This window comes from Palaemon carinicauda, chromosome 31 (genome assembly GCF_036898095.1).
Source record: "Palaemon carinicauda isolate YSFRI2023 chromosome 31, ASM3689809v2, whole genome shotgun sequence".
Classification (NCBI taxonomy): domain Eukaryota; kingdom Metazoa; phylum Arthropoda; class Malacostraca; order Decapoda; family Palaemonidae; genus Palaemon; species Palaemon carinicauda.
The window spans coordinates 74,221,074-74,234,622 of NC_090755.1; the positions used below are offsets into that span (position 1 = coordinate 74,221,074).

The following is a 13,549-nucleotide window of genomic DNA, read 5'->3' on the forward strand; positions in this document are numbered from 1 at the left end:
CAGAGAAACTCTTTTCTCGTTGCGTTGATCCTTCGGGTTCGCGCAATACAGTTCACGCTGAACTTTTGGGTTCTCGTGACCAGAGTCATTCTTTTTATGACAGAGTTTTTAAACTCGTTGTGTTGATCGTTCGCGCTCACACAACACAAGCTATCGTGAACCTTCGGGTGAGCGTAGCAGTGAGTTCTCTCACCAACCTAAGACCTCTCGCGTGCACGACCGAATCGGCGTGCACGACTGTCTTGGTGCGCGCAAACAAAAAGGTGATCATGGCGCGCGGGTTCATCCTATGGCTCGCCATGCGCACGAACATCCTGTTGCGCGCCATATGCGCGAACACATTGCGCGCCATATGCGCGAACACATTGCGCGCCATGCAAGCGAATAACACATTGCGCACCAGGTGCGTGAACAACCTTATGCGCTCCAGGAGCGCGAAAAAGGTGCACGCAATCGGGAAAGGCACGCACACGAGCTCCCTTCTGCCTACCAACAGTTCGGCGCAAGAGCACACGACCATCTTGGCGCTCAGAATCAGTCTCTCGAGCCCCTTAGGCCTCAACAGAGACAACAGTCGCCTGTGCGACCGAGCCCAGACCCTATCCCTAACGGTAGGCCTGTGCCGATCTTGCCTGTAGGGAAGCCTCCATCAGACAAGAGGGTTAGGAAACCTGCCCAGGTTCCTAAACCCAGGGACCAGTCCTTTCCTAAGGACCTTCCCCTTAGTTTCTCAGGAGCCCGTGAACCCCCGTGGCTTAGCACCTTATTCAATGTAATGCGCCAAGCCATGAAGGGAGTCGTTCCCCGCTCCCAGTCCTTAGGTGATACACCTAGGATTCCCTTGTCGCCTCCTCTCTTCCCAGGGTCCTCTCCTCCCTCCGATCCTAGGAGGAGGTCGGAATTTCCCGCACAGACGGGTCCTTCAGGCAAGGGGAGACGATCATCCCCTCGCAAAAGACCTCTGGAGGAGATTAGGCATGAACCTCAGGGTACCCCCCCTGCAGTTCAAGACACCACAGGTCAGGCCAAAGGGGGAAAGGAAAAGGATTCGTCCTTCGCCCCCCAAGTAGGATAGGGTTTCTTCCTATGGAGACTCCTTCTGTTCTTTACCAGTCCAGATAGTGTCTAAGGAAGCACGACCTGCGATCGGACGGGATTCACCCCGTACGGCAATGGACTTACATTCCACCCGTAAGCCGACAGAGTCCTCTAGGCCCCTGGGGACAGAGGACCTCTGGCCTCGTTGGAGGGAACCGAAGGATTTGTTCACCATCCCCCAAATCCTCGGCCAGGCTTCCTTCCTCACTGCCTCCCAGGCAGCCGGAAGCAAGCACCTCCCCGGTAGTCTCCCTATCCCCAGTCTATATAGTTGACGACTAAGACCCACGCCGGGCTCCTATGGATGAGAGCTCGGACGTGGAAGGGCAGAGCGATCTCGAGGACGACGCTCTGCCAGCAGCCGCTAGCCCTAAGCTTACAGAGGATGAGAGGAAGGAGTTGGAACACGCCTTCTGGCAGGTCCTTGCCTGCATCCGTTCCATCAATGGACTTCCAGATCCATCGGCAGCCCCTCTAGATGGGAAAGAAATGGTCCTTGACCAGTTCTATGGCACTCAGAAACCTCATAGGACCAGTGCAGCTTTGCCCTGGTCAAATGGGTTGAAGAGTGCCAAACAGAAGGCAGTGTCCCAGGCAACTGGTTCCATCTCTTCTCTCCGCTCCAACTTGTCCTCCAAGCTCCTACCTTCTCCGTATGTGTTTCAGAGGAGGTACTACGAGATCCTCGGGGAATCTCTTCCAACGCTGCCTCTCGACCACTCTATAGAGGCACTCTCGAAGGCTACCCCCTTCGAGAAACTTATGGGACTTCCAGTTTCCTTTTCGGCCTCTGAAATTCTAAACCAGGAAAAGGTAGCGAAGTACGCCATGCAGGCTACTTCGTGGCTGGATTTCTGGTTAGGATCCTTAGGACAACTGATGCGGTCCTGTCTCGGGAGTCCTCCAGGAAGTCTTTGGAGACTTTCCTATTGTCTGGCACTCGGGCCATCGAGTTCCTCTCCCATCAGGTAGTGAACCTTTGGGGCAACACTATCCTGAAGAGGAGAGATGCCGTCATAGGCAAGTTCTATAGACATCTCCCTCAGGCCGAAGTAGCGAGTCTGAGAAATGCTTCTTTCGAGGGCAATTCTTTGTTCCATCCCGAGGATGTCGAGCGGGTGGCAGAGAGGTGGAGGAAGTCCAGTCAGGACTCCCTCATCCAAAAGGTCTTAACAGCTAGACCTTACCCCTCTCAGCCACAGCGAAAAGCACAGCAAAACCCGCAGCTGAAAAGGGCTAGAGACCCAAAACAGCAGGGTAAAAAGGGTGCAATGCAGGCCTTTCACAGCAAAAAGTCCTTCCGTGGAGGAAAGGGTAAGAAGGGATCTGGCCGAAGCCCATCCCAATAAGACAGGCAATCCTCCCATTTGCCCACCTGTGGGGGGATGCCTGCAAAGCCGCTGGCAGAAGTGGCTTCACCACGGGGCCGAACCCTGGACGGTCGAGGTGATTCGTTCAGGGTATCGTATCCCGTTCACGCTCTCTTTCCCTCCACTGACTCAAGTGCCGATTCCATTGAACACCTGTGCGAAGGGATCCACACTGGAGTTTGCCCTCAAGGCAGAAGTCCAGTCCATGTTGGAGAAGGACGCTCTCCAGGAGGTCCTCGACGGGTCCCCAGGCTTCTACAGTCGACTCTTTCTTGTGAAAAAGGCGTCTGGAGGCTGGAGACCAGTCATCGACCTCTCGGCCCTGAACAGGTTTGTCGAACAGACACCTTTCAAGATGGAGACGGCCGACACAGTCAGACAAGCGTTAAGACCCCAAGACTTCATGTGCACTCTAGATCTGAAGGACGCATACTTCCAGATCCCAATTCACCTGTCTTCCAGGAAGTATCTAAGATTCATGTTCAATCGGAAGCATTACCAGTTATGAGTACAGTACTGTGTTTCGGTCTTTCCACAGCACCCCAGGTATTCACGGGAGTATTCGCCCTAGTATCATCTTGGGCTCACAGAGTTGGCATCCGTCTCCTAAGATACTTGGAAGACTGGCTGATTCTGGCAGACTCGGAGGCGGGCCGGCCCTTCTTCGCCACCGAGATGAGCTTCTAAGGTTTTGTCAGGATCTGGGGATCGTGGTAAACCTCGAAGTCTCGACTGCTCCCCTCTCGAGAATTGGTATACCTAGGCATGCGATTAGACACCCTAAGGCACAAAGCGTTTCCATCAGATGAAAGGATCCAGAGACTGAGGGAGATAGCACAGGTCTTCCTCAGTCGGGAAGAGCTCCCGGCGCAGGATTGGCTTTGCCCTCTCGGTCACCTCTCTTCCCTGACTCTACTGGTCCCCAGCAGTCGCTTCAGGATGAGATCCCTCCAGTGGCAACTAAAATCCCAGTGGAACCAACATTCCGATTCCCGGGATCACCTAGTCCGCATAGGGCTAGAGGAACAGTTGCACCTCAGGTGGTGGCTGGCAGAGCCAAACCTCTGCAAAGGGGTCGATCTTCTCATCTCTCCCCTGGAATTGATGCTTTTTTCGGATGCATCAAAAGAAGGGTGGGGGGCTCATGTGCTGCACCATTACATCTCCGGCCAATGGTCCGAATCAGAAAGGTACCAGCACATAAATCTCTCAAAGATGAGAGCAGCCTTTCTGGCCCTCAAAGAGTTCCACCAGGTCCTAGTGGGGCACTCCGTGGTGCTGATGAGCGACAACACCACGGTAGTAGCTTATCCAAGCAAACAGGGCGGTACCTTTTCGCAGCAGCTGTGCCATCTTGCAGTAGAGATACTCAGATGGGCAGAGGACAACTCGGTGACTATCAGCTCGCTTCATTCCGGGCAAGCGGAATGTGCTAGCAGATAAGCTGAGCAGAGCGACTCTGATAGTTGGCACCGAGTGGTCTTTGAATCCTCTGATAGCCAACAAAGTCCTGACTTTGTGGGGTTCCCCAACTGGATCTGTTCGCAACGGCCCTGAATTTCAGGCTCCCGTTGTACTGCTCCCCAGTCCCGGATTCCCCTTTGGCAAGATGCTTTTCAACAATGGTGGATAAACCTGGACGCTTACGTGTTTCCCCCATTCTGTCTGATGAGAAAACTCCTCAACCAGGTACGAGCAAGCAACAACTTGCAAATGACCCTCATTGCTCCGCTATAGCACCACGCAGAATGGTTCCCGGACCTTCTGCATCTCCTCACGGAGATCCCTAGGGAGCTTCCTTCACAGCACGACCTCCTCAAACAACCACATGCCTACATCTTCCACAGAGCCGTAGCCTCACTTCGACTTCACGCCTGGAGACTATCCAGCACCTCCTCACACAAAGAGGCTTTTCGCAACCGGTTGCGAAAAGAATGGCTGGACACCTCAGGAGATCCACAGAGGCAGTCTACCAGGCGAAGTGGTCAGTTTTCTGTGGTTGGTGTCGTGGAAGGGGTATCTCTCCCCTCGATGCCTCTGTTCCAACTATAGCGGAGTTTCTTGTATACTTTCGGGAAGAAATGCTTCTCTCGGTCTCGGCAGTCAAAGGCTACCACTTAGCCTTGAGTCTCACCTTTAGACTGAAAGTAGTCGATATTTCCTCCTCGTTGGAACTTTCTTTGCTCATACGCAGTTACGAGCTTACTTGTCCCTAGGCAGAGCTAAGTCCTCCCCCTTGGAATGTGGTTCGGGTCCTCAGGTCTCTGAAGGGCTTCCCTTATGAACCACTACGCCAGGCCTCAGATCGCCACCTCACGTGGAAGACAGTGTTCCTGCTCGCTCTGGCTTCGGCCAAGAGAGTCGGTGAATTTCATGGTCTATCTGCTGATGTCTCCCACTCTAGGAGATGGGGGAAGTAATCCTCAACTACATCCCTGAGTTTGTAGCTAAGACTCAAAATCCGGGTGTGCCGGACTCCAGGTTCGGCCCATTTCGGATAGAGAGTCTTCATTCTGTAACCGAAGATCCAGACCAACTGTTACTATGTCCAGTAAGGAATCTGAGTTGTTACTTAAAAAGAACAGCAAAAGCTCGCCCCCGTGTACGAGCACTTTTTGTCAGCACGGGGAAGGTCAAGAAGAGGGTCACGAGGAATACTATTTCCCCCTGGATAAGGAAAGTAATCGAATACGCTCTATATCCAGATCCTCCTCTGTCAAACCCACCCAGAGCTCATGATGTCAGAGGCATTGCAACGTCACTGGCGTTCAAGAAGAATTTTTCTTTGGCACAGGTTTTGCAAGCGGGCGTGTGAAAGCGTCAGACGACCTTCACAGCCTGCTACCTGAAAGACGTAACCCACAGGAGCATGGAAACCTCCATTGGTCCTGTGGTGGCCGCACAACAAGTGATCTAATGCCTCAGGCTCCTTGATGGACAAGTAGCAGAGGGTTGAGGGCTGAGGTTACCCGGGTTAATCTAGGGTGAATGAAAAGAATGTCTGGCTCACTTCTTTCTTTCTCCTTCTCCCCCCCTGGGGAAATAGCTCCGCAAGACCGAAGCATAGCTGACCTCACCCCTCTGCAGGTAAGAATCATTTCCCTTGTGCATCCTGAGTTTGAATGAATACTTTGTTACATCACCAATACCTCTTGATGGAGGGTATTGTATATGTCTTAAAATTCTCGAGTTCCTACGTGAAGACAAGCTACGACGCTATCAGTGAGTTACCTTGTAACTACTTTGATTTTAGCGAGGGTAGGGTTCCTAGTAATTAGATCAAAATCAATTAGAAGGAACCCCGGGTCATGACCAAGGCCAGTTGGTAGAACTTCCTCCCTCCTAAGAGTAAGTCACCCTATAAATAGCGAAGGTTTGTATCTGTGTCGGAACAAATAACAAATTTGGAAATAATTTGTATTTTTCCTAACATTCAAACCTGGAGCTATTTACACATATTGGTCCGCCGCCATGTCCCCGTAGAAGTCCTGCCAGAAAGCAAAAGTGGTTACTCAACCGACAGGTGTGAGTGAGCGGGGTAGATAGTCTACCCCAACCCCCTCCCGCTAACTAGCGGATGGGGTAATTATCCCTCACTAAAATTGTCTTGGCTGGTTTTCAGCATTGCTGAAAGTAATACCCTATAAACAGCTCCAGGTTTGTATGTTAGGAAAAATACAAATTATTTCCAAATTTGTTATCATTTCCTATGTAAACTACAAAAACTTTAACAAAATAAGAGGAAGAAAAATTAGATAGAAGTGTGTGCTCGTGTGTACCCCCAGGAAAGAGAACTCTTCCACTGCAAAGTACCACCCTGGTTCTGTTCTCGCACTGGTCTTTGAGTACTGTTCTCCGAAGGGAACTGTGAACCTTTAGTGGTTCATGTCAAATCCCTGCCTTGTGAGGGGGAGGAGTCTCAGGAGGTTATCAGCCCTGTGTCACTTAACTCGGGTCTAGTGCCAGCAGAGATGGAGAATCCCAAGACAGAGTCCAATGTCAATAAGGTCCTCACCTTTATCCATGAGTTCAGCAACCTCAGGAAGGTTTCCATGGAGCCCATTAAGGGCGGGATGACAGCTATTGATCAATGCTTCAGTGCCCTTCAAGGATTGAAATCCGTCCTTTACCTTCCGTGATCAATTTTTACGTGAGGGGTAATTGGTAAGATCAATCATCAGATCTTCTGGTCTATAGAATTTTTTATGCTTGAATTGTACAAACAAGATCCTGCTTCCAGCCCATTTTTACATGCTGAAAGAAGTGGATCCATCGCCATGCTCTGCCTCCGACTATGCTGTCAAGGAAGCTGCTTCTATTGCATACCTCCAAGTGACATCCTGGATCAACCACTGGTCAAGGGCAGTTGTATATTTTGTTTCATCTCAGGGTTTATCACATCCCAGGACCAAGAAGAAATATACAGAATTAGTCCTCTCGGGCACAAAGGCAGTGATGTAATTTGCTCATCAGTTAGCAAACCAGTTGTCTAATTGGGTCCAGAAGAGAAGTGACATGATTGCTTCCCATTTTATCAGGAAAGAGGGGCAAGAAGAATCACTTGTTCCCCAGTGCTGGAGTCTCCAGCCCTATTCCTGCAGAAGGACATTGAAGCCACTGAGGAGGAATGGAATAAGAAGAGTTACAACTCCTTGATCCTTCAAACAATTTCCTCTAAGTGTCTCAGGCCCCTTAAAAACCTATGATCTGATAACTGTCCTGATTCAACTCCTAAAGTCTGTGCTGAAGAAGCTTACAACGGCCCCCATTTCTATGTTTGCTACTTCGGCCCCTTCTACCCTTAAGAAAGGAGGGGACATGTCCCTCACATTTTCCCCCTACCCAGCCGTGCCAGAAAGAGCGGTAGAGGTAGGAAGGGGACACCGAATTCTGCAATCCCCTATTTCAATGTTGTGACTGGGAGGATGACTGTCAAGCCATTAGATCTTGCTTGCTTATAGATTGCCTTGCCTTATGCAAACACGGGCTCTTGCGTTGCCCTCCCCTCACTTGCTCTCCAATGACGTTCCTGAGGTGCCTTTCCTAATCGCCAAAAGCTCTTGACACTTGTGGCAGAAGTTTATCCTAGGACTTGTGGCACCTGCTCAACAGGATGGATTGCAAGCATAGGTCCCTCATGGGATGAGAAGCATCTTGTCTTGGAAAGCAGTTGCGATATAATTCGAGACTGAAAAGTAAGAATGTTTGGCTATATAAACCTCCTCTTTGTTCCCCTCTTTTGTGGTTTGGCAGTCTTGCTGTTATGAGCTGGACTGGACACTAGATGCAAGTAAGCCACTCAGTAGAGCAACTTTTCTTTACAGCTTTATTTGTACTGAACTATCTCCCCCATCCTCCTATACGAGGGGAAAAGTGGACTGAATGCATACAAACCCTTTTCTCATAATCCCCATACATTTTGACACCATATCCTTACGGATTTAGATTTTTCTATGACAGTCTACCAGTCCCTGGTAGGGACCTAGCTCAACACCTTTTGACATTTTCATGCTCTGGCAGTTAGGAGGATGACATTTCCTCTGTTTGTTTACCAGCCAGTTTGGTTATAGAGATTTCTGCCCTTATAAGGATAAGTCCCCTGCTGAAGAGCGCTGGTTTGTATTCGTGTAATTAGTAATTTTCCTAATTACAAACTACCGGTCTTTTAAATTAAACTGCCCACCGCAACAATTCCAAAACTCCTAGGTTAAGGTCAAAGTGATGGTTACCAACCACCAGCAATTATGTCTAAAAAATTTATATAACAGTTTGTTTCGCTGAAGTTATAGTTCTATCAAAGGACTCAATTTACTTGAAAATATGTTTGTGTGATTTTGTAACTGCTACAACCCTGTAATTTTTGCAAAATGAAAAAAAGAGAAAGTGGTTTGTGTGTTGTCTGTGCTTTAGTAATTTGTCACTGGACAGTACTTACCTGTAAAAATTATGAATTTCAGTATAGAAGGTCCTCAACTTTAACTTGATAGGTTCCAAGAAGCTGTTTGCAAGTAAAGTTTTTTTTTGTTTTTTCAAATTTTTGACCTTGGATAGACAACCTGAATCCCATGCTTATGATTTTGAGCTAAATAGTCTCGTTTCATATAAAATAAATAGGTTATTGCCAATAATGTTTTGCTTATAGTATTAAATGATATATTGTTTTATTACAGTTGCTTTTTATCTTATCTTTGTTATTTTCAGTTGGATTTGTGTTTGAATCTCCGAATGTTTGTAAGTTGGAGACCTTCTATATTTTAGTCTTCAGTTTGTTGTGTAAATTGCTTCTGCATCTTAAGAAATATCCTATTTTCCAGGTGCTGGATGGGTTGCTGTCTTATTCCTTGCTGTATTAATGAGTGTATGAATGTTGAGCATAATTGCCCAAATTGCAATGCCTTCCTAGGAAAGTATAAGCGAGGATAATTGCTAAACATCTCACTCCCAATATTGTTCTTTACATCTTCGACTGTAGCTGTATTGTGTTGGGTTATAGCTCAATGTAAAGTTCTTTATTTACGGTGGAGGTCCTCATAATGATTTATTTGTTGCCAAATAAGCTACCATTACTGAATTGTGCTATTACATACCAAGTAGCTTTTACAAACTTTCAAATAAACTTGTTAGTGGAACATATTCATCCTCCATAGTATGGAAAGTAAATGTTATAAAATTATCAGCTGTCAGAGGGGGTTTTGACATCTTTTAGGCACAAGTTGGTAGAGTAAGTAGCGATGACTATTTATTTAAGACAGTGAATCTTTCTATTTCAATTAGTTATCCAGTTTTATTTGTGATAACTGAATGCTGCCATCAAGTACAGGAACTAAATTTTAAAGAAAATTATCAAATTTCAAGTAATGAAATATTTCGTTTCAATATCACATTTTTTTCTTGCATTTAAAATGCATGTTCCTGTATAATAAAAGTGTACTTGAACAAATCAAATGATTAATTTCATAAAATATTTTATTGGATTGTCATAAACACACACAAGGTCTTCTTTAGTAGGATTGAAGGCGATACATTTTTTAATATATTTGACAAAAGGCCCATTTGGTCTTCATACTATTACCTTTGATGTATCCATTTTGATAAGATATTAAATTTTTTTTGTTCACACATTTTTGTACAATAATCTATTTTACAGAATCTCTCTTATACTAAAATCATTACAGTATTATGTTTAAAGAATCTCAAAATATTAAAAATATTTCTTGACCTTTTGAATAACTCCAGCTTTAAAATTATACACGACTGAATGTGTAATATGATATATACATTTGTAGACTTAACATTTATTAGAGCATTTTATCACTTCATTTTCATATGCATAGGCAGCCATTCATTGTTAAACCACTGGTAGCAATGTAAATGCAATCAAAAACTGTTGGAATACTATTCAGTACAAAATAAAATTGAATCTCAAAATTTATACCTTAGCCTTGAAAATACAACAATTTCCAAATTTTAATTGCAAAGATTCTTCACACAAAAAGTAAAAACAAAAATATGGTTTAATGTTAAGTACTTGTTCTTCAGCCAGATATACTTTCATGTTAAGATGCCCTTCATAGGGATACTGTATGTTGTGAAAGTTTCTATTGTTGATGAAAAGTAATTCCTAATATTGGAAAGGGAATGCTTGACATCCATCCATGTTTGTAAAGTGCCTTTTTATGAATGATAGGTACTACCCATCCATTTTTGTAAAGTGCCTTTTTAAGCAAGTTAGTGTCTGGTACCATGAATCAGTGATAAAGAATGTAGGCTGTCCAGATTTTTTTCTACTAATGGAAAGTATGTCCATAGGGTATGGGTAGTATGGAGTAATTTACGCAAGAGGCTTAACATAAAACAGGTTAATACCAGATACTAGAGTTAGCTTGTGCCATTCAAAAGTATGAGAACTTAAGTACTGTAGTTCATTAATGCATGCCGATAACTAGATTTGATATAGGACTTTGTTTGATCTTGTAACTTTTTTTCTTCAAAAGATTCAAGATAATTCTTTAATCATTGAATGTGAGTGACTAACCTGTAACCAACCAGATGTCGTTTTTAAATTACCTAACCAAATTTTTGTCAATTCAAAAGATTAATTTTTTGTCAGTTTGTAGTCAATATTAAGGTAGTACTGCCAAAGTATAAGCCAGATGACCTATGATTAGCCTGTTTAATAAATTGAAATATTTTATAATTGTCTGTTACAGCTTAGAGTGAGAAATTTAATAACATCACAGGAAGTATATAGTTTTTATATTGAAATGATCTTAGATCACCGTACAGCTACCATACATTCCAGGCATATTTAGTATTTTGAATGGGAAAAAAATTAGGCATGGAATTACTGTACAGTATTCCATTTTTACCTTGTAATAATAATAATACTGTAATGTAATAGTTCCATACCTAAACATATATATAAAAATTTATATAAATTTTGCCAAGAGCATGTTTATCTACTTTTGTAGAACAAGTTACTTTCAATCATGTGAAATCTGTATTTGTATCCAGTTTTAACAGAAAACTAAAGTACGTTTGAAGTAGATATGCTTAAGTGCACTATTATTAGCATTCTGATTATTATCTTTTACAAACAATTTGAATTTGATGAAAAAATTAACTTTAGTTGATATTACATTTCTTACGAGATGCTGCTCAACTCTACGAGTCTCAAGTTTATGGACCAAATATAACGAACATCCCATGAGATTGGAATTATTATGACAAGTCTAATAATTTTTCTTAGATGATTATAAAAAGTGTATATATATTATATCTATATCTAGTTGACTTGAAAACAAAACAAATTTTGTAGCCTATCAAGGTCTGACTGTGACAGTACACTTTGTAATGCAATAGTGGTAAAAGGTTGAAAATAGATTTTAAAGTGCCCTGTATGAATGGATCTTTTTTTTTTTTTATAGTATTCTCAATATGTCTTACAAATACTTTATCTTAAAAAAATATGATGTAAGTAGGAAATGTTAATAATTTTTTTAACCCTTTGAACTTGCTTAAAAATTGTGGTGCTAACTTGTGATATTTTGGCCAACGCCCCTTTTTTGTTAGAGGTCCATCTTTCATTTTTGCTAGTCTACTGTTAGACCAGTATAAAGGCTGATTTGTTGCATATCAAATGCTCTCATTTGTTAGGTGCAATTAGCTGCCGTACATTTTAATATGGAATGAAAATTAGCAGCTTTGCGCATTCTGTAGGTACATATATTTTGTGCAATGTTTAACCCTCTGAGGATCTGACATGTAAATGTAAGTTACCATAACGATAACCTTTTTTTTTTTCCTTTGTTAGCTACACTATGAAACGTCAATATAAGTAGGGTAACAACTGACATCATTGCTTCCTGGACAAGAGGGTTAAGTATATTCAAGCCAACATACTGTTTCTTTCTTCTCCAGAACATTTAAGGTCTGTGGCAGTGGTAATACTACCTTAAATTAATTTTACTTAGTTTTATTAGTTTTATTTTCTCTTTCTCATGAAGAGAAAAAGAATGTATAACAATTTTTTTCACATAGTAGTTAAAATTTCTGTAATGAATGAATATTTAATAAAAAGGCAGGTAGCTTTACCCGTGGAAAGACTTTTATATTTGATGGGAGCCCCAAGATTAAAAAGCACTTCTGATTATTTGTTTAGACAAATTTTATAATGTAAATAAAATAGCTGTGTTATATTAATGTTAATTGGTATATTACAATTAGCTCTAAATTCTACAACCTATTAGTATTGATTAACATTTATTAAGAATTGATGTCTCAAAGCAAGCAATAATTTGGTTCACTTCCCAGTAATTGCTCTCTCTCTACATTGAAAACCTCAGATGTAAACCAGACTGTACTACCATATGGGCAAGTTTTTCATTCGAGAGTTTAAATAAAAACTCAATAAAGTTATAATTTAACATTTTGCATTAGGATACTATTTTTTTTTGGTTTCTTCATCCTCACACCATACTGTTTCATAACATTTAATGCATGAATATTTAATTATGTATGTCATAGAATCCAATGAATGTTTTTTTCTGATAGAATAACTTTGAATTGCAAGATGCATTTATTAGTTTTGCTTCACAAACTTGTATAGCCTTATTTGATGTCTAAAGTAGTTAAATGACATCCCAGGCCTCAGCGCTGGGTTGCATAACTTAAATTCTATATATCCATCTATATGCAGTCATTTAATAAATCTGAAATACCTATGTTTACAGTAATTCTTAAGTAAGTATTGATGGAAACTGATGCAAAATGGGATATCTATATTTCTGAAGACTACTAATTATTGCTGTGTAATTCTTTAGATGGTACTTCAATATAATGTATTTTTTCTAATGTACATAGTACTAAATATGCAACATTAATCATTAAATGCATATAACTGACTGACCATATCTTTGAGAAATATAAAATAAAATACTTGAGTATTTTCTATCCCCTGTAAATAACTCAAGTTAAACCTTGACAAGAAATTAGCTAAATTTAGTTATTTAATAACCTTGCCTTTGAATAAATTCAATTTATAACATTGATTTTAAGGCACCAAACTACTAATGACTTTTAGGGTATGAGGTTGTTTTACTACCTGCCACTTCATTTAATGTGTTCTTGAGGAATAAAATGAACTTAAAAAATATACCGTAATTGACAGCCTATAAGACGCACCCTCATTTCAGCAGGTCAGATTCAGGAAAATGGTTTTTAGTGTATTTAAGCATATGTTGAAAATAGTCTAGCTGTACATTGCACAAGCAGAAACATATCATATATTTCCCCACATAAGACAACCATTACTGCATAGGCTAGCTTTAGCTGTACAGTATACTTAAAAATCCAAAATAAATTAAATAATAAACATTTTATATCATGCTTTTGCTAAACACACAACATTAAACTGAAACCAATGCTTTGTTTACGTTTCATCAACGATCATAACCAACAAATGAACTCATTTACAAATCTATAAATCAACTTTTGGAAGCAACAGATATCTTGCCAAGTTTTGGGGATGAGATGATAATGTTATTACGGTAATTATGTTTTAATTACTTTTTTCCTTAGCA

The 13,549-nt window shown here is 42.1% G+C and overlaps 1 protein-coding gene across 3 annotated transcripts in view; it reads left to right on the forward strand.

Annotated features, from left to right (window-relative positions):
- Positions 1-12,907, forward strand: part of LOC137624546 (LITAF domain-containing protein-like) — a 59,708-nt gene extending 46,801 nt beyond the window's left edge. For all 3 annotated transcript variants that reach the window (XM_068355433.1, XM_068355432.1, XM_068355431.1), the window contains exon 4: positions 8,783-12,907. In XM_068355433.1, the coding sequence (XP_068211534.1) occupies positions 8,783-8,891 (109 nt within the window). In that variant the 3' untranslated portion in view covers positions 8,892-12,907. The remainder of the gene's footprint in view (positions 1-8,782) is intronic.
- Positions 12,908-13,549: the final 642 nt, after the last annotated feature.